The sequence below is a fragment of the Punica granatum genome, chromosome 3 (genome assembly GCF_007655135.1).
Source record: "Punica granatum isolate Tunisia-2019 chromosome 3, ASM765513v2, whole genome shotgun sequence".
In the NCBI taxonomy this organism is placed as follows: Eukaryota; Viridiplantae; Streptophyta; class Magnoliopsida; order Myrtales; family Lythraceae; genus Punica; species Punica granatum.
The window spans coordinates 3,619,596-3,646,765 of NC_045129.1; the positions used below are offsets into that span (position 1 = coordinate 3,619,596).

The 27,170-nt window shown below is 37.5% G+C and overlaps 1 protein-coding gene across 1 annotated transcript; it reads left to right on the plus strand.

Moving 5' to 3' along the window:
* Positions 1-2,232: 2,232 nt before the first annotated feature.
* On the plus strand, positions 2,233-5,025 carry LOC116199494. Its single transcript, XM_031529858.1, has 9 exons — positions 2,233-2,456; positions 2,677-2,763; positions 2,896-3,126; positions 3,306-3,451; positions 3,560-3,572; positions 3,669-3,716; positions 3,822-3,900; positions 4,051-4,118; positions 4,635-5,025. Exons 1-9 carry the CDS (start codon positions 2,295-2,297, stop codon positions 5,022-5,024), a joined length of 1,224 nt encoding a protein of 407 aa, XP_031385718.1. The 5' UTR covers positions 2,233-2,294; the 3' UTR covers position 5,025.
* Positions 5,026-27,170: the final 22,145 nt, after the last annotated feature.

Consider the following 27,170-nt stretch of genomic DNA (forward strand, 5'->3'; position numbering starts at 1 on the left):
TTAACGAGAAAAGCGGCCTTCCCAACAAATCCTTTGCTGTTTTCGCTTCTTACAATAATGGACATGAGGCATGTACCTTCCTTCCTTCGATTGACTCACATAAAACATTGGAGCAATGGAAAAAGGAAATTAAGCCAATAAACCACATCATCAATTATATATATATATATATATATATATTATTAAACTATCGATGTGCATTATTGTTTTGTCATTAATATACATGTTCATGTAATCCGTATGCAGTAGTGAAGACGAAAGATAACGAGGGAACCTTCCATGGAGGCCAAGCAGTCCACAATGTGTGAAATCCTCACACAGAGACTAGAGAAATGAGCATCCCCCAGATTTGGATCTTCGCGGGCTCAGTGGAAAACATCAACACCGTAGAGGCTGGGTGGATAGTAAGTCAAATTAAAGCGTAACCATGAATAATCGGTAACCGATCGACTCTGTGTTTGTTTCGCTTTAATATTTTAGTCAGTACCCGGTAAGCAAATAAATATATGTGATGAAAATGATATTAAATTAATGATGCTTGCTTACTTATTATTTAATCTTTTTAAATGTGATTAATTAAATTAATATGATAACCGATATATGGTGAAAATCAACCCGGTGCGATGCACGGGATAGAGCCCCAGTGTGTATATATATATATATATACCTTGATAAAGACCCAATGGTCCTTCTCTACTTTTTTATTTTCCCAATATTAATTTAAAGAAAACAGAACACAAAGGAGGGGCATTTTGGGTCTTTTTGAAGATATATATCAATATATATATATATATATATATATAATATAGGGGGCAAATGAGCCCCAACTCCATAGTTTGGGGGGTGAGAAAGTTAATTTTCCCTTTTTATTATATTAAGTTTTAAAAAATCGGGAAATTAAAATCTATATCAATATTCATTTATGCTATGTTGATAAAGGGATAGATAACAAAGTAGGTGTAACATTTTGTTATTTAAAATGCCCATTGAAATATAAACTAGAAAATAATGAATCATTAAATTATTAAAAATTAAGGTACGATTTAGTGTATTTTAACTAGGACTGGCAATATTTCACACGACACGATAACACGACACGGAGTTAAACGGGTTTGGGTTGGACATTTTTGATAATCGGTCTAAACGGGTCCAACCCGTTTAAACAAGGTTAATAAGCGTGTCTTATCAGGTTGAACCCGTGTAACCCGATTATACACGATTAAACCTGTTTATTTAGACATGTTTAATTGCGTTACTATAATTATGTAACCCGTTAATCCGTTTATGTATTTGGATTTACCAAAATATCCTTATGTAATCCTAATTTCCTAAGTCCCTAACCTAATTTACTTTCATTTCTTTCACCCAATCCAACACATGTCGTGTTAACTTGTAAACATGTCGTGTTAACGTGTTTGGGTAAACGAGTTAATCGGATAAACATGTCGTGTTAATGTATCCGGGTAACTGAGTTGATCGGATAAACAAGTTGTGTTAACGTGTTCGGATAACGTTTATACTCGTGTCGTGCATACGTGTACCTATTATGACACGTTTCGATAAACGGGTTTAAACGTGTCTAAACGGGTTGACGCGGATATAAACGTGTCGTGTATGGGTTTCCAAAACTTGACCCGTTTAATAATCGTATCGTGTACGGGTTATGACTTTGATGACACGAACCCGTATAAACACGACACGTATAAACACGACACGACACGAATTGCCACCCCTAATTTTAACTACCTAATAACCCTCCACTTTCCCCACTATACTTTGTCTACGCCGCTCTCATTCTCTTCCTCTTCTCCTCTCCCTCCCAAAATCAAAATACGTTCAACTTTCAATTAAGAAATTAAGGAAGGTCATAGCTCGGTGGAAAAAGATTAAATGGTAAGTTTCAATTTGTTCCTTCCTAATTTGGGCTGTCGAGATAAGTTCATATAGACACGTACCCACACCAACCCACTAAAATTGACCGAAGCACAAAGTTAAGATACAAAAATACATACATTAAGAAATTAAGGAAGGTCATAGCTCGGTGGAAAAAGATTAAATGGTAAGTTTCAATTTGTTCCTTCCTAATTTAGGCTGTCGAGTTAAGTTCATATTGACACATACCCACACCAACCTACTAAAATTGATTCTAACATATATAGAATGTATGCAAATACATATATATCTTGGCAATATAATGTATATGTATATATACGAATACAAATTGATGTATGTGTTCTGTTCCAGACTCGTGATTGATCCTTTTTTTCCTTTCTCTTCTCATTTCTACTATACGTATGGCGACTCGAAGAAGAAGAGAAGGAATAGTTGGGATATTCTTGTTGATAACTGCAGTCCTAGTCGATTCCGCCCAAGCAAGGAGAAAATTAGCATCGTCCAATAAATCAAATGATGTCGAGTTTGCTCAGGCCCCCAGAGGAACTGTAAAATCTGTTCAGGTTATATCTTATTTCAGTACATGTATTGTGTTTCCTTTTCAATTTTCAGCATCCATCCTTATTCAAAATGAGGCATAACTAAATATTTTGCCCATGACATAAATCTCAAATCACAGATTTCAGATAGCATGAGGAGAATCATTAAATATGCATATAGTTATGTGTGTACATATATATATATATATATATTTTATTTTTATTTTTTTTTGTGGCTATTCAGAGTGGTGGCGGCGATGTTGTCGATTGTGTCGATATTTACAAACAACCGGCTTTTGACCATCCTCTACTGAAGAACCATACCATACAAGTAGGTTCCTTCTTTCCGCACGTTTTTCCTCGACTGTCATCATAGTGTAAATTTTTCTCTCACTCGGATTAAAGGTTAACTAATTTCTGCAGTTACTATAGCAATTAAAAACAATTCAATCAAATTTTACAGATGAAACCGAGTTTCACAGAAGAAGGTGAAAGTCATTTGCAAGGGCTGCCGGCCGAATTGGAAGAATGGGGCGTGGATTGCCCCGAAGGAACAGTCCCTATTATCAGAATGACATCGGAAAATGCTGTTCAGAAGAAGGATTATGTTCCACCGTTCCCTGTTAACGAGAAAAGCGGCCTCCACAAAAATCCTTTCCTGTTTTCGCTTCTTACAATAAGGGACATGAGGCATGTACCTTCCTTGCTTCGATTGACTTACATAAACGCACGACCCATGGAAAAAGGAAATTAAACCAATAAACTAAATCATCAATTCTAGATATATGTGATATATATATATATATATATATATAATTAAACGATCGATGTGCATTATTGCTTTGTCATTAATATATATGTTCATATAATCAGTATGCAATAGTGAAGACGATAGAGAACGGGAGAACCTTCCATGGAGGCCAAGCGCTCCTCAATGTGTGGAATCCTCATGCAGAGACCGGAGAAGCGAGCATCTCCCAGATTTGGATTTACGCGGGTTCAGAGGAAACGCCAACACTGTAGAGGCTGGGTGGATTGTAAGTCAAATTAAATCGAAACCATGATTATTAGTAACCGATTGACTCTGTGTTTGTTTCGCTTTAATATTTTAGTTAGTACCCGGTAAGCAAAGAAATATATGTGATGAAAATGATATTAAATTAACGATGCTTGCTTACTTATTATTTAACCTCCTCGGATAATTCAGAAAAACTCAACATTATCCTTTTGTTTCAGGCAGGGTTAGATTCTCGGCCGACTACGACATTTTTTACATACTGGACTGTGAGTTTCTCAATCCATTTTATAGGGCTTGCGCTTCAATGGTCGCTTTCGACATTCTTCGGTACTCTTTTCTTTTTTTTTTTCCTTATGAATGATTTACTGCAGAGTGATGGATACAAATCAACAGGCTGCTACAACCTTAGATGCTCAGGATTCGTGCAAACGAGCAAACACATTGCTCCTGGTAATGGTCGCAAACAAATACAAATTTTTAAATATTTTGCATGTTTCAAATTTATATCTATCTAAACCGTGAACGAAAATGACAACGAAACAAATATAAGGTGATTAGTGAAATATACTCTAACATAAATTGGTCTACATATCTATATAGGTTTTCAAGTACGACCAACATCCACCTTCAACGGGCAGCAGTTTGAAATAGGTGTACAAATTATACAGGTGAACATAAGTTCTTTCCTCTAACAATATGCTTTTAATATTTTTCGGTGTGCACACTGGTATCCGAAAGCCCATCAGGCTCCGATGATCGAGTTCGAGTTGGGTTCACCCACTAAGAATTAAAACTCTTCCAGTATGAATTTTTTCCATTACAAAACTCAAATCCGAAGACTTTGTTTAAAGAGAATAAGCGCAGAACCACTTGAATTAATCCATGTTGGTACATATGCTTTTATTTGTTATTATATATATTTTTTTGGATAAATAATTTGTTATTATATTAATGTTGCTATCTTCCTTTCGTCATTCATCTAGGGTCTACGTTGTGGATGTAATTATAATAAACTGCCATAAGGGCAAATTTACGATTATATTTGCTCCCAAAACCACATCATCAGTTTAATTATGTAAATATAACATTGAGAAAATATATAAAATTTCTCGATAGGACTTCACTATTATAAATTTGTATACCTAGCACAAACGTAATGACATTACTTTTTTTTAATGCATTAGGATATGTCTACACAACACTGGTGGCTTCGTCTGAATAATATGGACATCGGTTACTGGCCTAGCTCGATTTTCAACAGTCTACGTGGTGGTGGTCTTGGCGTACACTGGGGTGGTGAAATTCATAATTTTGGAAGGGATTGGCAACACACGACGACTCAAATGGGGAGTGGCCATTTTCCTCGTGACGGGTACTTTACAAAATCATCGTACATTAGGAATCTTGCTTACATCCAAAATAATGGTTCGATGCAACGCACGCCCAAGGAAGACCTCGTGGTGTATATCACCAATCCTCGATGTTACGACCTAGTGTTAGGACCCTCGAACTTGAATTTTGAAACCCATTTTTATTTCGGAGGTCCTGGATTCTCGGCTCAATGCATACTATAGTGAAGGCATAAATAGATGGAATTATTGAATAAAAGTGAAACTGATTAAAGTATTCATACAAGCTTTATATGCTTCATGTTCAAGGCCATTCAATATATGGATCTTTTTTTTTCTTTTTTTTTTGAAAAATAGCTTTGCAGGATTGCAGTTTTCGGATTAAGACCAAATTAATGGTTAGACAACGATAACTTATAGACCAAGCACAATGAAACAATATCTAAATCAATTATTAAAGGACTTGTCAGCACCTCATTTTGGTCAACTCTAGTAAAAGAAGAGAAAATCGTCATTTGTCACTATCGAGGCCAAAAACTAATTTTCTATAAAATATCGATCCCTGAATTTTTCTGAGCGCAATGGCAGTCTCGAATCATTTTTTGATATCCAATTGAAAAAACGATAATTTTAATTTTTACGCGCATCAAATTCAAATTCTTAAAAAAAAAGAGAAAAAGTTCGCGCTCAAACCGATCATATCGGCGTTAGGCCGATCAAATATGCAACAGACCGGTCTGACGCGGGTCAAAAGTTTTTGACCGTTTCATTTGCGCCCCTACTTTTTCTTTCTTTCCACTTCGCCCCCTCTTCTTTTCTTCCTCTTCCTTTTTGCCCCTGCCGTTCTTTCCTTCTCTTCTCTTCTCCCCCCACTTCTTCTCCTCTTCTTTCACTGACGTCCCTCTACCATCTTCGACACGCCGCGGTTGTCGACCCACCGCGACCGCCTGCCACCACTGACACGTTCGCCCGACACGCCACCGCTCGCTTCCCCGGCACGTTCCCTCGGCCGCTATCTCCCCCTCCCGTTCCCCCTCTCTCTCTCTCGAAACTCGACTCGGAGGTCTCGGCTCACCCTCGAAATCTCTCCCTCTCGTTCTGATTTTTACCCGGGAACGGACTCGCGACACTCCCCGGAGCAAAACCCCTCTATTTCCCCCTCTCAATTCCCCTGATTTCCGACGATTGAACTCAGAAAATCCCTCGCTGGAAAACTCGAAAACCTCGCAAAAAAAAACCGAAATTCCTCTCAATCCCAATCGATTCGAGCCAAGTGACGCCTCTCCCGAGCACGGCATAGCCTAGGCGGTGCTCGCCGCCGTCTCCCGTGCCTTCCCGTGCCGTCGTTGCGACACCTAGCGGCGGGAACCGCCATTCTCGGCCGTCGGAACCCTCCTCTCCGCCCATCCTTGTCTTCTCCGACGTCTTCCTTCTCACGAGCTCGGCCCATCTCTTTGGTTTGTGCAAGTCCAGCCCAGCAGATTTGGCCCAACCAGCTCTGCCCAGTCCAGCCGAGATGATCCGACTCGTTTCGCCTCGCCTCGGGTTCAGCCCGGAACGCGCGACCCGTTTCACTCGTAGATTCGGCCTAGCTCCAGCGCTCGGCCCAGCTCGCTCGTGCTCTCGGCCCAGCGCGCCCTTCTGCGGCCTAACTCTCGCGCGGTCGGCCCAACCCACGCGCGCGGCCCAAACCTCCGCACGCTTTGTCCAACTCGCCGGCCTAGCGCCCCCTTGCAGCCGATCCACACTGTTTAGACCGCTCGGTCCGGTCTAAACGCCGGGTTTTCTAGTTTAAACCGAAATTAGGTATATTATCCCGACTTTAAAACCTATTGTTTGAAGCGAGAACGAATACACACGAATCAATCTCATGTTCACTCGGCTTTAAGGGAATGAAATCAGTTAAACACATCAAAATTGGTTTAATTAATTATTCGGACTTAAAAATTGACAAAATTAAATTCCGTCGTGACTAATTTTGCTTATTCATGTGCACATGTGAATAATTGGATATGCTTTGATCGAAATCCTGCACGAATCGGCTAATCACATAAACACGACATTAAAAGACACAACTCTCTTGCGTTCACACGTTCATCGGATTTCATTTACTTTGTCTGCTTTCGCCGTTTTGTTTGTTTTCCTATTTATTTATTGCGGGTCGAGCCCAAATTCCTAGGATACGATATACACGGGGTCCAACGCCCTTTTTGAGCCTGCGTTGTTTTAATTTCGGTTTCGGTCACTCAAACCACACGATGAGCCACGAGTGGAATAATAACTGAATGCGAATCGACCGGGATTCAGTTGTTGTAATTTGTATTTTATTTATTTGAGTGAACAATGTAAGGGTTTATATTGTACATTTATTCATGTAAGAATCCCGGTCGGAGAGTGGAAGGTCGGAGTAGTTCTTCGAATTTACGGTGTCAAAACGCGTAAGATGTGCGGAACTCAATTAAGCGATAATTAAATTAAAACGGTAAGCCTAGACAAGTTAGAGTACCGATTGGACGTGCGAGATATAAACTCGCATGTAACAGAACCCCCGAATTCGGAGCCTCAGATTTCGCAGACCATATGCCTTAGCAATGAGGTGTACTCCGTACCCCTAGACCCGGGTAACTTGTCGGCCCTCGACTTTCGGGTTATAAAATGGCAAATGGCAAATGGCGACTCCTTCTCAAGTGCGTCCGTCGCGCGTCCCCGGGAAGGTGGACACTCCCAAACCGCGTTGCATAGGCGCGTGCACGCGTGCCCCGACGAGGCAAAATTTGGGTGCGCACAAGACTTTTAACATAAATTCGGCTAATAATTAGATGCTTCTATTGACTGTTTAATAGGATGAAGAATATGGTGTCCTCATCAACTGTATAATTAAACATATACGATCAACTAGCCCTCAAGCATCCTCTTCTCAAGAATCAAAATGTCCAGGTTTTCTTTTCCGCTTTTCTCTATTCCATATCAAAGATCAATCACAATATCAAGGGAGAGATACGCGGCAGTCACTTAATGGCACGGCAATACCGTACATCATGTGGCACATATAATACATGTATATGCCACGTTTCCATTCCGTGGGCCTTCTTTAGGCGGCATCCTTCCTGTCAACATAATTACCATACATTAACTCGATAGCACGATAATCGGAGTAAAGAGAACATCCAAATGCTATATCTAAATATTTTGATAACAAAAACACTTTCTTTAATACATTCACTTAGGTAAAAGAATTCCAAAACAAACAACTGTGATGATCGGCTCATTCCTAAGATGAAGTCGACCCGTAATTAACAGAGATATAAGAGCCCAATCCGGAGGAAGCCCAACATAAAAACAAGGGAAGATATCATTCTTACTCCTCAAACTTTCTCATCTCAATTACTGTCACTTCCCAAACCTTCGGTTGTAAAATATCACTACCCAAATTAACATTAATGAAATTGTTACTCCCCCAGCTGATCAGAAGTCAAAAAGTACCTTGATAAAAGACCCAATATATAGGGGCAAATGAGCCCCAACTCCATAGTTTAGGGGGTGAGAAAGTTAATTTTCCCTTTTATTATATTAAGTTTTATGAAATCGGAAAATTAAAATCTATATCTATATTTATTTATGCTATGTTGATAAAGGGATAGATAACAAAGTAGGTGTAACATTTTGTTATTTAAAATGCCCATTGAAATATAAACCAGAAAATAATGAATCATTAAATTATTAGAAATTAAGGGATGATTTAGTGTATTTCAACTACCTAATAACCCTCTACTTTCCCCACTATCCTTTGTCTACGCCGCTCTCATTCTCTTCCTCTTCTCCTCTCCCTATCAAAATCAAAATACGTTCAACTTTCAAGGGGCTTTTTCCATAAATAAATAAAAAAATTCCCTTTTTATTTTAAAACTTATTATCATAATTTGTATAAATGTTGTTAATATCTTGTAGCCCCATTAAGAATCGATTGTAACATCGTCAAAAACTATGGAAAATAATTATTACCTTTTTTAATTGGGGGAATTTACTTAAAATGACCCATGGTTTAACCGTTTTGTCAAATATATCCTATGTTTTTTTTATCAAATCTATCACATGGTTTACTTTCTGCATCAAATCTATCACGGCGTTATCTTTTCCGTCGACATTTAACAGCCGTACTGACGTGGCACCCACGTGGTAAGTGTGGCCCATTATCCCTCCACTTGTCACGTCAGTACGGCCGTTAGATGTCGACGGAAAAGATAACGTCGGGATAGATTTGATGCAAAAAGTAAACCATGAGATAGATTTAACAAAAAAAAAGTAGGATAGATTTGACAAAACGGTTAAACCATGAGACATTTAGGTAAAAATTCCTTCTAATTATAATTATAATTTTTTAGGATTCATTATAATGTCACATTATATATAATAAATTAGAATCTTATAAGTATATCTATAAATACAGGAAAATTACACCATGTAAGACGGGAATGGGCCTATAATTTGCATTAATCAATATTTATCCTGTAATAAAATAAATTCTTATTTTAAAAATGCACTTAAGGGATAAAAAGTAACTAATACGATACTGCTTGTAGAGCATTTGGAATTTTCAAATCAAACTTTTTTTTTTGGGTGAATTGCTTTGTTGAGCCGAAACCCGATGTATTCAAACCAATCCTATGTCGAATATCTCGCACATAACGCAGGTCACCTGCTATGTTTATGAAGCACAAACTTAAAATATATACATACATACATAAAGAAATTAAGGAAGGTCATAGCTCGGTGGAAGAAGATTAGATGGTAAATTTCAATTTGTTCCTTCCTAATTCGGGCTGTCGAGTTAAGCTCATATACACATACACACACCAACCCACTAAAATTGATCGAAGAACAAAGTTAAGATACAAAAATACATACATTAAGAAATTAAGGAAGGTCATAGCTCGGTGGAAAAAGATTAAATGGTAAGTTTCAATTTGTTCCTTCCTAATTTGGGCTGTCGAGTTAAGTTCATATATACACATACCCATACCAACCCACTAAAATTGATTCTAACTTATATAGAATATATGTAAATACATATATATCTTGGGCATATAATGTATATGTATATATACGAATACAAGTTGATGTATATGTTTAGTTCGTGGTTGATCCTTTTTTCCCTTTCTTTTCTCATTTCTACTATACGTATGGCGACTCGAAGAAGAAGAGAAGGTATATTTAGGATATTCTTGTTGATAACAGCAGTCCTAGTTGATTCGGCTCAAGCAAGGAGAAAACTATCATTGTCCAATAAGTCAAATGATGTCGAGTTTGCTAAGGCCCACAGAGGAACTGTAAAAACTGTTCAGGTTACATTTCATTTCAGTACATGTATTGTCTTTTCCTTTTCAATTTTGCCCATGACATGAATTTCAAATCACAGATTTCAGTTACCATGAGGAGAATCATTGAATATGCATGTAGTTATATATATATATATATATATATATATATATTTGGGGCTATTCAGAGTGGTGGTGGCGATGTTGTCGATTGTGTCGATATTTACAAACAACCAGCTTTCGACCATCCTCTACTGGAGAACCATACCATACAAGTAGGTTTCCTTCTTTTTGCACGTTTTTCCTCGACTTGTCATCATAGTGTAAATTTTTCTCTCACTAGGATTTAAGGTTAACTAATTTCTGCAGTTACTATAGCAAATAAAAGAAAATTCAACCAAATTTTACAGATGAAACCGAGTTTCCTAGAAGGTGAAAGTCATTTGCAACGGCTGCCGGCCGAATTGGAAGGATGGGGCGTGGATTGTTCCGAAGGAACAGTCCCTATTATCAGGAAGACATCGGAAAACGGTGTTGATGTTAAGGATTATGCTCCATTGTTCCTTGTTAACGAGAAAAGCGGCCCCCCCAACAAATCCTTTGCTGTTTTCGCTTCTTACAATAATGGACATGAGGCATGTACCTTCCTTCCTTCGATTTACTCACATAAAACATTCGAGCAAAGGAAAAAGGAAATTAAACCAATAAACCACATCATCAATTATTTATATTATTAAACGATTGATGTGCATTATTATTGCTTCAACATTAACATATATTTTCATGTGTAATCAGTACGCAATAGTGCAGACGAAAGATAACGAGGGAACCTTCCATGGAGGCCAAGCGATCCACAATGTGTGGAGTCCTCACACGGAGACTGAAGAAATGAGCATCTCCCAGATTTGGATTTATGCGGGCCCATATGAAAACGTCAACACCGTAGAAGCTGGGTGGATAGTAAGTCAAATTAAAGCGTAACCATGAATCATCGGTAACCGATCGACTCTGTGTTTGTTTCGCTTTAATATTTTAGTTAGTACCCGATAAGCAAATAAATATATGTGATGAAAATTATATTAAATTGATGATGCTTGCTTACTTATTATTTAACCTCCTCTAAAAATTCAGAAAACTCAAATATCAGCCTTTTGTTTCAGGCCGGGTATGATTCTCAGCCGTGCTACGAGATTTTTCACATACTGGAACTGTGAGTTTCTCAATCCATTCTATAGGGCTTGCGCTTCAATGGTTGCTTTCGAGATTCTTCGGCACTCATTTTTTTCTTATGACTGATTTATTGCAGAGTGATGGATACAAATCAACAGGCTGCTACAACCTTAGATGCCCAGGATTCGTCCAAACGAGCAAACACTATGCTCCTGGTAATGTCGCAAACAAATACAAATTTTTAAATATTTTGCATGTTTCAAATTTATATCTATCTAATCCATGGACAAAAATGAGAAAGAAATAAATATAAGATGATTCGTGAAATATACTCTAACATAAATTGGTCCGCATATTTGTATAGGTTTTATACTACCATCAATATCCACCTTCAACGGGAAGCAGTTTGAAATAAGTGTACAAATTAAACAGGTGAACATAAATTCTTCTTTCCACTAGTAATATGCTTTTAATATTTTTTAGCGTGTACACTGTCATCCGGAATCCCATCAGGCTCTGACTTATCTATTTCAAGCCTAGATCACCCATTAAGGGTCAAAACTCTTCCATTATGAATTTTCTCAATTACAAAACTCAAACCCCTAGACTTTGTTTAAAAAAAATAAGCGTTGAATCACTTGAATTAATATATATTGGTAGATGTATTTTTAATTTGTTATTTTTTTTTAAATAATTTGTTGTTATATTAATCATGCTATCTTCCTTTCTTCGTTCATCTTGGGTCTATATTGTGGATGTAATTATAATAAAACTGCCATAAGAGCAAATTTTACAATTATATTCACTCGCATAACCACATCATCTGTTTAATTATGTAAATATAATATTGAGAAACTGCTCATATCCTTTTATTTTCTCTTGCCATCTTAGGCTCATCTCTTTTATAACAATATATATATATATATATATATATATATATATATAAACTCACTCTGTACCATAATGACCATATTATCTGAATTATTTTTAAAAAATAATAATAAATAGGACTTAACTGTTTGAAAATAAACAAACCTATTCATTTCATCCCAACAAAAATTACATCAATATTTTTTGGTCCATTAATCTTGAAGCCTAGCGCAAGCGTAATAACATTACTCTTTTTTCTTTTTTTTATGTATTAGGATATGTCTACGCAACACTGGTAGCTTCGACTGAATTATATGGACATGGGTTACTGGCCTAACTCGATTTTCAACAATCTACGTGGTGATGGTCGTGGGGTACACTGGGGTGGTGAAATTTATAATAGCGAAAGGAATAGGCAGCACACGACGACTCAAATGGGAAGTGGCTATTTCCCTCGTAACGGGTACTATACAAAATCATCGTACATCAGGAATCTTGCTTACATCCAAAATAATGGTTCGATGCAACCCACGCCCAAGGAAGCCCTCATCACGTATGTCAGCAAACGTCAATGCTACGACCTAGTGTTAGGACCTTCGAACTTGAATTTCGGAACCCATTTTTATTTCGGAGGTCCTGGATTCCCAGCGCAATGACCAAAATAGTGAAGGCATATATAGATGGAATTATTGAACAAAAAGTGGAACAGATACAAAAGTGATATAGACCAAGTTCAATGAAACAATATCTAAATCAGTTCTTAAGGGACTCTTAACATAAATTCGGCTAATAATTAGATGCTTTTATTGACTGTTTAATAGGATGAAGAATATGGTGTCCTCATCAACTGTATAATTAAACATTTATGATCAACCAGTGCTCAAGCATCCTCTTCTCAAATATCACACCGTCCAGATTTTCTTTTTCACTTTTCGCTATTCCAAATCAAAGATCAATCATAATAGCAGGGGAGAGATACGCGACAGTCACTTAAGTGCACGGCAATACCGTACCTCATGTGGCACATATAATACATGTATATGCCACGTTTCCATTCCGTGCGCCTTCTTTAGACGGTATCCTTCCTGTCAACGTAATTACCATACCTTAAGCGGAGAGTGCGATAATTGAAGTAAAGAGAACATCCAAATGCTATGTCTAAATATTTTGATAACAGCGACACTCTCTTTGATACATTCACTGAGGTAAAAGAATTACAAAACAAACAACTGTGATGATCGGCTCCTTCCTAAGATGAAGTCGACATGTAATTAACGGTGGGTCGACGAATAGAGTGATGTGAGCGGGGCCGAGAAGTTTGTATCCCAGACAATTACTCTATTATTATATATGACTGTTCCAAAGTCCTGGGGGGCTCCCAGAGAGTAAAACTGAAGCCCAAAGATATAAGAGCCCAATCCGGAAGAAGCCCAACATAAAAACAAGGGTAGATGTCATTCTTGCACTCAAACTCTCTCACCTCAATTACTTCTGTCACTTCCTAAACTTTCTGTCCGCACCCAATTTTGGCCCACCAGCTCCAGAGGAAAAAAGTCGTCATTTTGCCATCGTGAGAGAAGTATTTCCGATTAATTACTTGAGTATTCACGATCTTTCGGAGATAGCACATTTTCCTAACCTAACACCAATTTTTCGATTTTTTTTTAATTTATACTATTTGAAATGTTTTCGAATTTCGCGTACATCGACGTCAATTTTCAAAATCTGGGACAAAATTCGAAATTGAAAATAATTTTATCGCATGATATCGATCAACGAACTTTTCTAAGCGCGATGACTTCTTCTTCTTTTCCTTTTTCCTGTTCTTCTTCTTCCTCTTTTCTTCTTTTCTTTATTCTTCTCTCTCCTACTCCCCTGCCGACTGGACCCGAGCCTGCAACCCGAAGCCCGCACGCATGCCCTGCTCCCGTCATCCTTTCTCCCTCTGCACACGCCAATCGCTCCCGTGCACGCCGGCTCTCTCTCCTCTCTCTGGATTTTCCGAACAAAACCCGCTGCTCGGAACGAAAAAAGGGACGAAAAGAATCGCTGCTCACAGACACGAAAAATCCCGGAGCTCACGGATTCTCTTCAAAATGAAAAACAAAACCCTCAGCTGATCCGAAAAAAAACTTCCAGCTCGCCCACGGCCGAGAAACCCACAGCTCGACGATTTTCTCGGAAAATCTCTCGGACCCGAAAGCCCCCAGCTCTTTTTTTTCTTCTCCAGCTCGCGATTAACTCCCGGGTCGAACCCGTAATTCCTCGGACAGCTCGACTCCCCAGCTCTTTCTTACTCGTCTCGCCCTCACGGCTCCCATTTCTCCCCCACGCTCGGCCCGTAGCTCGCCCACTTTCTCCGGACGGGAGACCCTCGGCTCGTGACCTTCGAGCTCGTCCCGCAGCTCGCCACCCCACAGCTCATTCTCCCGGCTTTCCCTCACCTCGGCTCCCTCGGCTCACCGAACCCTTAGCTTGACCGAATTCCCCTATGGACGGTCCTCACGCACGGCCCAGCGCCACCCCAATTGCATCCCTTCTCTTCGATTTCCATTTTCGGCACTAACCGGGTCGGTCCATTTTTCTATCCGGGTCGCACAGGTAACGCGGAACGGACACACGCCGGCTCAGCCCGTGTCCAGTGGCTCAGTCGGCCCAGCTCGGCCCAGTCCGGCCCAATCCAGCAGCGGCAGCCCGTTAGCGTTCGGCCCAGCGGTCCATTCGGCCCAGTCCGGCCCATTCGGCCCAATTCGGCCCATCAACCCAGCGGCTCAGCTCCCCGACGAAATTTTCTGATTTTTTTCTAATTTTTTATTTTTACAGAACCACCCCTCAACTTCCCGAATTAGGTAAATCCTTAACTTAGTGGCATGATTAGGGCTCCATTTCTGAATATTAATGTTTGCTTGATGAATATGATGTGAAATGAGCGTTATTGAGTCGTGTGGGTGATCGGATTCGTCCCGAACTCGATTTTACGAACTTTTCATTTTGTCTCATTTCTGTCCAGAGGACGCATTTTTATTTTTCCAGATCTGCCCCAAATTTTAAAATTCTTTTCAGCCAAGTCCCAGTCATTTGTACCATTTCCCATTCAGTTCTGGAATTTTTCAGAATTTTTCAAGCACTCCAAGGAACTTTTCAAGTTGTTTCAATTTAGTCCCGGGAGCATTTGCTTATTTTTCCAGATCAGCCCCAAATTTTAAAATTATTTTCAGTCAAGTCCCGGCCATTTTAATATTCCTAGGTAAGTCCTTGAAATCTCCAGAATTTTGCAAGCATCCCAAGAAACTTTTCCAGTTGTTTCAATTTAGTCCCGGGGACATATTCGCCTTTTTCAGATCAGCCCTGAATTTTGAATTATTTCCGTTCAAGTCCCGGTCATTTTGATACTTCCAGATCAGTCCTCGAAATTTCCAGAATTTTATAAAAAAATCGGTTAAGGAACTTTTCGTGTCGTTTCAATTCAGTCCTTGGGGCATTTTTATTTTACAGATCAGCCCGGACATTCAGATTCATTCCAAAGGAGTCCTGGGGATATTTTCAGTAATTCTTACACAGTCCCTAATTTTTCAGAATTTTCAAATCAGTCCCCGAAACTTTATCCGAATTTTCAAATCAGTCCCTGGACATTTTTAAGATATCCAACCCCTACTTACTTGGATCCCCGATCGACAACGTGTGTGCCCGTTTAAATATTTTGTTCTTGTAATTATTTTGCATACAACGTGATGATGCGTGCTCCTTGCATTATGTTTGCGTATGCTCGTATGTGTTTATCATGATCATGGCGGTACCGATTGTGTAAATTTGCATGTTTGTTGTGCTTGATGTGATAATGTGCTCCTGATCCGTGTTTAAATGCTTTATTTTCTCGTTTTAATCGAACCTCACATGAATCGGATTAATCATGCAAATTCGACCTAAAATTAATTTTTAAATCCTAAGGTGGTCGAGAATTAGGATTCGCATCGGATGGTCCATCAATGATCGGCCCGACGGTCTGAAACCCGAATATTTAGAGCATTTGGCAAAACATTAATTAATTTAATCAATAATTTCACTAACAGATAATTGGACGTTCATGCGATTAATTAATTCACTTGGCCCTAATAATTTTGTACGAATTGGTAATAAACCGGTAACACGCGTCGATAGGTTGCAAACATGTGTTGGTGCCCTTCTCAAAACTTGCAAAATTTTATAAAACTCGAGACACGTGGTTCGATGTGACATGGATGTCTAGGAAGAACTTGCGCGTCTTGACTCGATGCCTCACCTGATTTCAGGAAACTCAGGTCGGAACGTGGAAGTTCTTCTTAGATCACTTCCGGATAGATTAACCGATCTTTTGGGCTTTTTAGGGTGCTTGACAACACTGGAAGGTCCAGGGGGATCGGTTAGCGCCGGTCACAGGCCGAGGCGGCCCGCACCCCGTAATCTCTCTTTTTCGAAAATAATTTTCACCTCAAGGGTAAAATCGTCTGTTTGCAACTTAGCGACACCCCTAGAGTTAGAATAATAGAAACACTACGGTATCAGGGTAGGGATGGGTCACCTGTCTAGGCGCAGCTTCATCTGCATAGCCCGCTCTATTCGACCAATGAGTTTTTATTATTCTAGCATAGTCTCGGGTAGTTACTTCGGGTGGATGGGCTCAAAATACAAATACCGGACTAATTGTGTACTTGGTTAAGACGAAAACGGGCAATAGTGGGATAGGCACTAGGCTCTAGGAGTTACGGACGGAATCAATGTTCGGTAATAACTTGTAACAACCGTAGTGTCACAACATGGAACAATCCTAAAAGCAACTCACAAACACAAGACTTGACAACAGACGCCATGTACGTCAAGTCCTCGGAAAATAATGCCAAATGCGAAATACCTTCCCGAGGCGATCCTTGATCGATTCATACCTTGTACCCACTTTGTCTGTTTTAGGGTAAGATTTGCATGCCAAGACACCCCTGTTAATAATTGGTTAATTCACGTAAATTCGGCAATAACAAAACCATATTGTTTGTTTATTTGTGTCCGCTTGTTACATTCTTGCATTTGTTTGTTATGCGGATCGAGCCCGATCTTTTAGGGCACGATTCATACGGAATCCAACGCCCAATCGTAGATCACGGGGTCCAATCCCCCTAACACTGAGCGTGCGTCTTAATTCCAATTCCAGTCTTTTCAAACCACACGGTGAGCACGAGTGGAACAATAACCGAACGCGAACCGATCGGGATTCAGTTGTTGTAATTTGTATTTTATTTATTTGAGAGGACAATGTAAGGATTTATGTTGTACATTTATTCATGTAATAATCTCGGTCGGAGAGTGGACGGTGGGAGTGTTAATTCGAATTTACGGTGTCAAAACGCGTAAGATGAGCGGAACTTAATTAAGCGGTAATTAAATTAAAATGGTAAGCTTAGACAAGCTAGAGTACCGATAGGGCATGCGAGATAGGCTCGCATGTAACAGAACCCCCGAATTCAGAATCTCGGGTTTCGCAGACCATATGCCTTAGCAATTAGGTGTACCCCGTACCCCTAGACCAAGATAACTTGTCGGCCCTCGACCTTCGGGTCGTAAAATGGCAGGTGGCGACTCCTTCTCACGTGCATCCGTCGCGCGTCCCCGGGAAGGTGGACACTCCCAAGCCGCGTTGCATAGCTTTCGCGCATGCGTGCCCCGATGTGATGAAATTCGAGTGCGCACACTTTCGGTAGTAAAATTTCACTGGCCAAATTAACATGAATGAAATTGTTACTCCCCAGCTAATCAGAAGTCAAAGGGTACCTTGATTAAAGACCCAAAATCCCCCTTATTTGCTTTCTATTTTGTTTAAATTAATATATACGTATATATTTATATATTTATTTATCAATATATATATATATATATATTCATTTAGGGGACAAATGAGCCCCGACTCCAAAGTTTAGGGGGGGAAGAAAGATAATTTTTCCATTTTTATTATCTGAAGTTTTATAAAGTTGAGAAATTACAACATCCATATTGTGTGTCTATCTATATCAGTATTTATTTATGGTATGATAAAGTTGGTTTAACATTTGTTATTGAAAATTTCCAATGAAATATAAACTAGAAAATAATGAATCATTAGATTATTAGAAATTAATGAATGATTTAATGTATATGTGCATCACTTTTAACTACCTAATAAGTAATAACCCTCCACTTTTCCCACTATCCTCTGTCTCCGCCGCACTCATTCTCTTCCTCTTCTCCTCACACAAGTACATGAGTAATATTCTATAAATCTATTATTTGGAAAAATATGAATTCATTATTTGTATGCATTTCTGAAAAACTAAACATCAATGAAAATAAATATCAATTAATAAGTTTAATTAAGGAAGATAATATTTCAAAATGGTTGTGGAAATAGTCCCACCCTTATATATCAAAAGTTTTAATATACACCAGAATTTTGAACATAAATTCCTTACATGATTAGGAATCATATGTATGAGATTCTATTACTATGGATCATGCTTTTAATCAATATTTATTATTTTACAAAAATTGCATAGATTCCATCAACCTACATGTTTTTGGAATGTAAATTTTTTTTTTAAAATGGATCAAAATTATCGTCCTTCAATATTATCTAAATGAAATTTTTCGATTTGCAGTGTTGCCGCGAGCAATCTTCCTAGTATCCTAATATATATAGTAAAGAAAGATAATATTTTCAAATGGAAAGTAAGAGAGTTATTAACGATTCAATCCATATTAGTTAAGGTAATTAATAGATATTAGGGGTATTTTGGTAAGTTGAATAAAAAAGGGGGTGCATTAGCCAAAAAAGGGGGGGAAATAACCCCAGCCAAAGATCAAATGGTAAATTTCAATTTGTTCCTTCCTAATTTGGGTGGTCGAGTTAAGTTCCCATACACCAACTCATTAAAATTGATTCGAACATACTTAGAATATGTGCGAATGCGTACATATCTTCTACATATAATATATATGTATATATGAGAATTCAAGTTGATGTATATGTTTACTTCCACACTCGGGGTAGATCCTTTCTCTCTTTCCTTTTCTCATTTCTGCCTCACTTAATATAGAGCTAGTATACATATGGCGACTCACAGAAGAAGAAGAGAAGTTGTAGTTGGGATATTCTTGTTGATAACTGTGGTCTTAGTTCATTCGGCAAGAAGCCTAACTTTGTCCGATAAATCGAACAATATCGAGTTTGCTAGGGCCCCCAGAGGAACTGTAAAAACTATTCAGGTTACATATTGATCATTTCCTACATGTATATATCGTGTCGTTCTTTTCCATTTACGCCATTCGTCCTTACTTTTGATGAGGCATATAACTAAATATTTCGCCTAGAAAATGATCATGACTTACATTGAGAGAATCATTGACATATGCACAAAATTAAATAAATATATTGTTTTTCTTTTGTGTTCCTATAGAGTGGCGGTGGCGATGTTGTCGATTGTGTCGATATTTACCAACAACCGGCTTTCGACCATCCTATGCTGAAGAACCATACCATACAGGTAAGTTTCCCTCTTCCTGCCCGTTTCTTTGACCGTCATCGATCATAACGTGAATTTTTCTCTCACTAGGATTTAAATTTAACTAATTTCTGCAGTTATTATACATTATTATTAAGAACAAATTTGATCAAATTTTACAGGTGAAACCGAGTTTCGTAGATGAAAGTGAAAGTCATTTGCAAAGGCTGCCGGCCGAATTGGAAGAATGGGGGGTCGATTGCCCCGAAGGAACAGTCCCTATCATCAGAAAGACATCGGAAAACGGCCTTGACATTAAGGATTATGTTCCATCGTTCTTTGTTGATGACATGAAAAGCCCCCACAACAAATCCTTTCCGGTTTTCGTTTCTCCCAATAATGGACATGAGGCACGTACCGGCTATTCCTTGCTTCGGTCGAACACATTCAAATAATGGAAAAAGGATAAATTAAACTAATAAACCACATCATCGATTCTCGATAAATTTTGTATACATTGTTAAACGATTGATGTGCATTATTATTGCTTCGACATTAACATATATTTTCATGTGTACTCAGTATGCAGTAGTGCAGACGACCGGTAAGGGGACCTTCCATAGAGGCCAAGCGATCCACAATGTGTGGAATCCTCACACAGAGACTGAAGAAATGAGCATCTCCCAGATTTGGATTTATGCGGGCCCATATGAAAACGTCAACACCGTAGAAGCTGGGTGGATAGTAAGTCAAATTAAATCGTAACCATGATTAATCGGTAACCAACTGTTTGTTTGTTTTGCTTTGATTTTACTTAGTACCTGACACACCGGGATAAGCGTGATAGACAAGGACTATGCGATGATAATTCTTCACACATCCAAAAGAGCCATGATAAACGAGAAAACTCTTGAATCTATATCAAAGAAATATTATTCATCGTATATCATATGGCCATAGGCCCACAAGGCATATATAGAATACTAATACGACTAATGAAAGGAAACTAGAATCCTAGAAATGCCTATACGACTAAGAAAAGAAACCAACTGAAATAGGAAATGCAATGTTAGAATAATTAGGAAGTGGAATATAATCTTGACAGAAAAGAAATGTTTTATTCTTCTCGGTTTAGGCTTCTTGTAACAGCCGGATCGGTGCCTAGGAGCTGGAAATCGGGTGCTTAAGCATCAACAGCACTGTCTTGATATGCTACTGAGGCACGGGACAGTGAGGTGCTGAGGCACCACCCAAACTGAATGATATGCTACTGAGGCACGGGATTTCGGTGCTGCTGCGTCAAGGCTAATACCTTGTCCTAGCCTAATGATGATCCCAACGCTTCATAAAGTCATTCGTTGTTTCCGTTATTTCTTCCGCATCATTACACTCAAAAAACTGGATCACGACATCTTATCTTCCCTTTTCAAATCACTAAAATCCTTTCTTGATAAATCCAGTATAGGTTTATTCGCGCCTAGATTCCTTGAAGTCCAATCGGTACGAAATTCCTCCACGTCAGTACCCGGTAAGCAAATTAGTATATGTGACGAAAGTGAGTACTAAATTAACATTGCACTTGCTTATTAATTAACCCCCCTTAGATAACTCAGACATCGTCCTTTTGTTTCAGGTCGGATATAATTCTTCGCCGAGTACGAGATTTTTCACATACTGGACTGTGAGTTTCTCAATCCATTCTATAGGGCTTGCTTCACTGGTCGCTTTCGAGTTTCTTCGGTACTCATTTTCTTTTTGTCCTGTGAATGATTTATTACATCAGAGTGATGGATACAAATCAACAGGCTGCCACAACCAAAGATGCCCAGGATTCGTGCAAACGAACAAATACTATGCTCCTGGTAATGGTCTCAAACAAATACATTTTTAAATATTTTACATATTCCAAATTAATGTCTATCTAAACCGTGAAAAAAGTGACAAAAAAAGGTGATTAGTTAAATATACTTTAACATAAATTGGTCTATATATATCCGTACAGGATTTATCCTACCATCAATATCCACCTACAACGGGAAGCAGTTTGGAATAAATGTACAAATTAGACAGGTGAACAAATGTTCTTCTCCCCCCTAATCATATGCTTGAAATTTTTTATTGCCATGCGCATTGGTATTCGAAAGCCAATCAGGCTCCATTAATTCAGTTTGAGTCCGATCGGCCCATCAAGGAGTAAAACTCTCACAATAATGATTTTTTTCCATTCACATTACTTGAATCTGAGTCCTCATTTAAGAAGAACAAGCGTCGAACCACTTGAATTAACAGATATTGGTGCATATGCTTTTAAATTGTTGTTATATTATACATGCTATCTTCCTTTATTAGGTCATCTTAGGTCTACTTTGTGGATATAATTAATAAAACTGCCATAAGGGCAAATTTTACGATAATGTTTGCTCTCAAAACCACAGCATCAGCTTCACTATGCAAATATAATATTGAGAAAAATATATCAAATTTCTAGGTTGGAACAAATATTTATACTTGAAATATATTTTTTTTACCTATTTTAGATCATACATTATAGGAAGTTATTATATTCAATAATATATTTTTTAACCATTTCAAATGATAAATAAACAGTTAAAAATTATTGTTAAAGCATATACTGTAGGGATATATTTTTATTTCCATTATATGTATGTTATAGAATTTTAAATATCATACTTCGTTATGATAATTTTTTTTCCTTTGGTCTAGTATATGTGTGTGTTTCTCTTTTCAGTTTCATCACGTGCATAGTGGCATCCATTCTGTCTTTATTTATCAAATATGAAGAGGTGATGCTCCTACTCATTCCATCCAAAAAAAAGAGTATATATATATATATATATATATATTTATTTATTTATTTATTTATTTATTTATATGTCTCAATATTTCTTGGTCCATTAATCTTGAAGACTAGCTCGAACATAATAACAATTAGTTTTTTTTTAATGTATTAGGATCTGTCTACACAACACTGGTGGCTTCGACTGAATAATATGGACATAGGTTACTGGCCTGGGTTGATCTTCAACAGTCTACGTCATGGTGGTGATGGCATAAACTGGGGTGGTGAAATTTATAACTTCGAAAAGAATGGGCAGCACACGACGACTCAAATGGGGAGTGGTCATTTCCCTCGTGATGGGTACTATACAAAATCATCGTACATCAGGAACCTTGCTTACATCCAAAATAATGGTCCGATGCAACCCGTGCCCAAGGAAGCCCTTGTGTCATATGTCACCAAACGTCAGTGCTACGACCTAGTGTTGGGACCCTCAAACTTGAATTTCGGAACCCATTTTTATTTCGGAGGTCCCGGCCTCTCAGCGCAATGCCCAAAATAGTGAAGGCGAAGATAGATGGAATTATTGAACAAAAGTGAAACTGATTAAGCTATTCATACAAGCTTCACGTAAATCATGTTCGCTTTTCGATTAATCTATTTAGTATATACAATAACCAGCGTAAGCTTTGGATTGCGATTGAGTTCTCAAACTTGCTCAACTCAACCACGACATAGGGTATTTCTAATTAATGCATCTCTCTTTGCTACTCTTTTTACTATTCCACCAACTATATAAAAGTATAAGTCCAAAGAATCATACGGTGTATATCTTGATGCTTAATCGATTTTGCTGATCGAGATATCTTAGGTAATTCGCGAAGGACTTGATTCTCAACTATGAAACTTATCGTACCATATACATCCCCCTTCTTTCTATCTCCTTCTAGGCTTACGCACCTCGTTTGCTGATAGATATATCTAAAGTAGTGCTTAAAGAACCCTAACATAAATTCAGCTAATAATAGTCAGATGCTTCCATTGACTGTTTAATAGGATTAATAATACGGTGTCCTCATCGACTTTATTAACATATATGATCACACAGCCCTCAAGCATCCTCTTCCAAAGAATCACACTGTCCTGGTAATTTTCATTTTCGCTTTTCGCTATTTGAAATCAAAGATCAATCATAATAGCAGGGGAAAGATACGCAACAGTAACTTAATTTCATGGCAATACCATACCTTATGCAGCACATATAATACATATATAATGCCACCCCGTGCGCCTTCTTGAGACGGCATCTTTCCTGTCAACGTAATTACCATACCTTATCTGAAGAGAGCGATAAGAATTGAAGTAAAGTGAATATCCTAATGCTATATCTAAATATGTTGATAACAAAAGCACTTTCTTTAATACATTCACATAGGTAATACCATGAAGCCAATTAATACCAGCACATATAATACATTGCACTTGCTTATTAATTAACCCCCCTTAGATAACTCAGACATCGTCCTTTTGTTTCAGGTCGGATATAATTCTTCGCCGTGTACGAGATTTGACACATACTGGACTGTGAGTTTCTCAATCCATTCTATAGGGCTTGCTTCATTGCTCGCTTTCGAGTTTCTTTGGTACTCATTTTCTTTTTCTCCTGTGAATGATTTACTACATCAGAGTGATGAATACAAATCAACAGGCTGCCACAACCAAAGATGCCCAGGATTCGTGCAAACGAACAAGTACTATGCTCCTAGTAATGGTCTCAAACAAATACATTTTTAAATATTTTACATGTTTCAAATTAATATCTGTCTAAACCGTGAAAAAAGTGACAAAAAAAAGGTGATTAGTTAAATATACTCTAACATACATTGGTATATATATCCGTACAGGATTTATCCTACCATAAATATATCCACCTACAACGGGAAGCAGTTTGGAATAAATGTGCAAATTAGACAGATGAACAAATGTTCTTCTTCCCCCTAATCATATGCTTTTAATTTTTTATTGGCATGCACATTGGTATTCGAAAGCTTATCAAACTCCACTAATTCAGTTTAAGTCCGGTCGACCCATCAAGGGGTAAAACTCTCCCAGCAATGATTTTTTTCCATTCATATTACTCGAACCCGAGTCCTCATTTAAGAAGAACAAGTATCGAATCACCTGAATTAACACATGTTGGTACATATGCTTTTAAATTGTTGTTATATTATACATGCTATATTCCTTTATTAGGTCATCTTAGGTCTACGTTGTGGATATAATTAATAAAACTGTCATAAGGGCAAATGTGAAGGTTATTTTATTTTATTTTATTTCCATTTTTTACTCTTTTAGTTTACATGGTCCCCTTGATTTCTATGGCAGTCTTAATATAACTATATGATATACATTAGTATACCGATACTAAAATGAAATAATTTCAAGATACATTGTAAATTGTATGTAAATAAATATAATAAAAATCCTATGATTGATATAATAGTTACACTATTCTTGAATATAATTAAATCAAAAATTTAAAGTTTTTAAAACTAAAATTTCTAAGATCCATATGAACAAATTAACAGAAAAGTTTGAGTGAAAATATAATGGAACAATGGTACACTTGAGTGATTGGGGCTGATATAATATTATTAAATAACTTTTCATAAGATTTATATTGAAAACTGAAACAATATAATACGGTAGAATGTGAGTTTTTACATTTTTGTAATTAAGTTATTATACCTATAATAGTAAAATCACGCACATATTTTTCCTAAAAAATCATGTGAAATAATGGTTTTACTTAAAATATTATCAGTATTGAAAGAACAAAGATATTGTTTGTTTTCACTTCAAATCAAATATAAGTTAGACATGTGTCTCAAATGAAATATAATATACTTAACACGATGTAAATCTAAAAAACAAATACCATGATTTTAAATTGAAGAATCTTATTCGAGTGAAATAATTTTAAGAGACAAAATGGGATTTACGTAATAAAGGACTCTAATAATGATGGGAAAAGGAAAGTGACTGAATTGAGATGAGAGGTAGAAGGAATGGATTGAATGCATAAAATATTAGTTTTCTAATTTGGCATATATTTCGTTTTAATTAATTGATTTTCTCCAATTATACGTCGGGTGGGGCTATTTCCACCCCATTTATGGCTAATTCACCCCTGTTATAATTCATACGACTAATATGAACTCTAGTTTATTTTAGTAATCTCCTAATCAGTATTGTAAGACTATCTAATTACTCTAATCTAATTGCTTCCCAAAAATAAGGATCAAAATTTTTCTTTTTATTTTCTAGACCTAGAGAGCAATCGCTTTCTCCTTATTCATAGTAATAAAATGTCAGCATACATATATTCAACTAAAAAGAAAAAAATAAGGGTAAATTAAAAAAAATCTAAATTTTGTAAAACGTCTTAGTTTTGTTCTAAATTTTACTTTATAACAAAAAAATCAAATGTTTTGATAATCGTCTCATATTTTCCCTCCATTACTATGCCGTTAAAATTTCCGTCTATTTGTCTATGTGGACTTTATGGGACCCACCAAATTTGCACAGCATTTGATCATCTTCTCTTTTCTTTACAAAAATAACCTAAACTTTCATAAAAATCACAGTTTTGTTCTAGATTTTGATTTGTAATTTTGAAAAAATATATGTCGGCACTCCGTTTTGGTCCACCGACTCTATGAGAGATCACTAATAACATTCATGACTACAACCTGAAAATTATTACAAAAGAAGACCCAGCAAATCTCGAGTCACTATTCACAGTCGGGTCAGCCATGTCAACCGGACGGCCTCAGGAGCGATGCACAGAGGATCGCAGCCCAAGGAAAATTCGAAATCGACAACCTAGTATGATCATAAGGAGGAGGGGCAAAATCGTTATTTCTATCATCCATTGGTGGGAAGTAACCCAGCTGACCTGGCTGTGAATAGTAACTCGGGACTTTACTGATATAAATTTTTAATATTTGAAAAATGTTTGATCTATTTTAAATCATATATTATAGGAAGTTAGTATTTTCAATACTATATTTTTGAACCATTCCAAATGATAAATAAACAGTTAAAAATTATTGTAAAAGCATATAGTACTGTATGGATAGAGTTTTATTCCTGATATATGTATCATTATAGAATTTTAAATAGCATGCTTCCTTATGTTAATTTTTTTTCTTTGGTCTACTATATATGTGTGTTTCTCTTTTCAATTTCATCGCAAGCACAGTGGCATCCAATCTATCTTTATTTATCAAATATGAAGAGGTGATGCCCCTATTCATGCCATCCCGAAAGAGGAAAAAAAAAGATTATATCAATATTTCTTGGTCCATTAATCTTGAAGCCTAGCACGAACGTGATAACTATTACTTTTTCTTTATATATTAGGATCTATCTACGCAGCACTGGTGGCTCCGAGTGAACAATATGGCCATAGGTTACTGGCCAAGCTCGATCTTCAACAGTCTACGTGGTGGTGCTGATGGCGTATATTGGGGTGGTGAAATTACTAATAGCGAAAAAAATGGACAGCACACAAGGACTCAAATGAGGAGTGGCCATTTCCCTCGTGATGAGTACTATACAAAATCATCCTATATCAGAAGCCTTACTTACATCCAAAATAATGGTCCACTGCAACCTGTGCCCAAGGCAGCCCTTGCGAGGTATGTCTCCC

Bases quoted from the DNA above. Each gene is read 5' to 3' on its own strand.
- LOC116199494 (XM_031529858.1), top strand. From the start codon at position 2,295: ATGGCGACTCGAAGAAGAAGAGAAGGAATAGTTGGGATATTCTTGTTG. The intron at 2,457-2,676 runs GTTATATCTTAT...GTGGCTATTCAG, and splicing joins GAACTGTAAAATCTGTTCAG to AGTGGTGGCGGCGATGTTGT. The intron at 2,764-2,895 runs GTAGGTTCCTTC...CAAATTTTACAG, and splicing joins TGAAGAACCATACCATACAA to ATGAAACCGAGTTTCACAGA.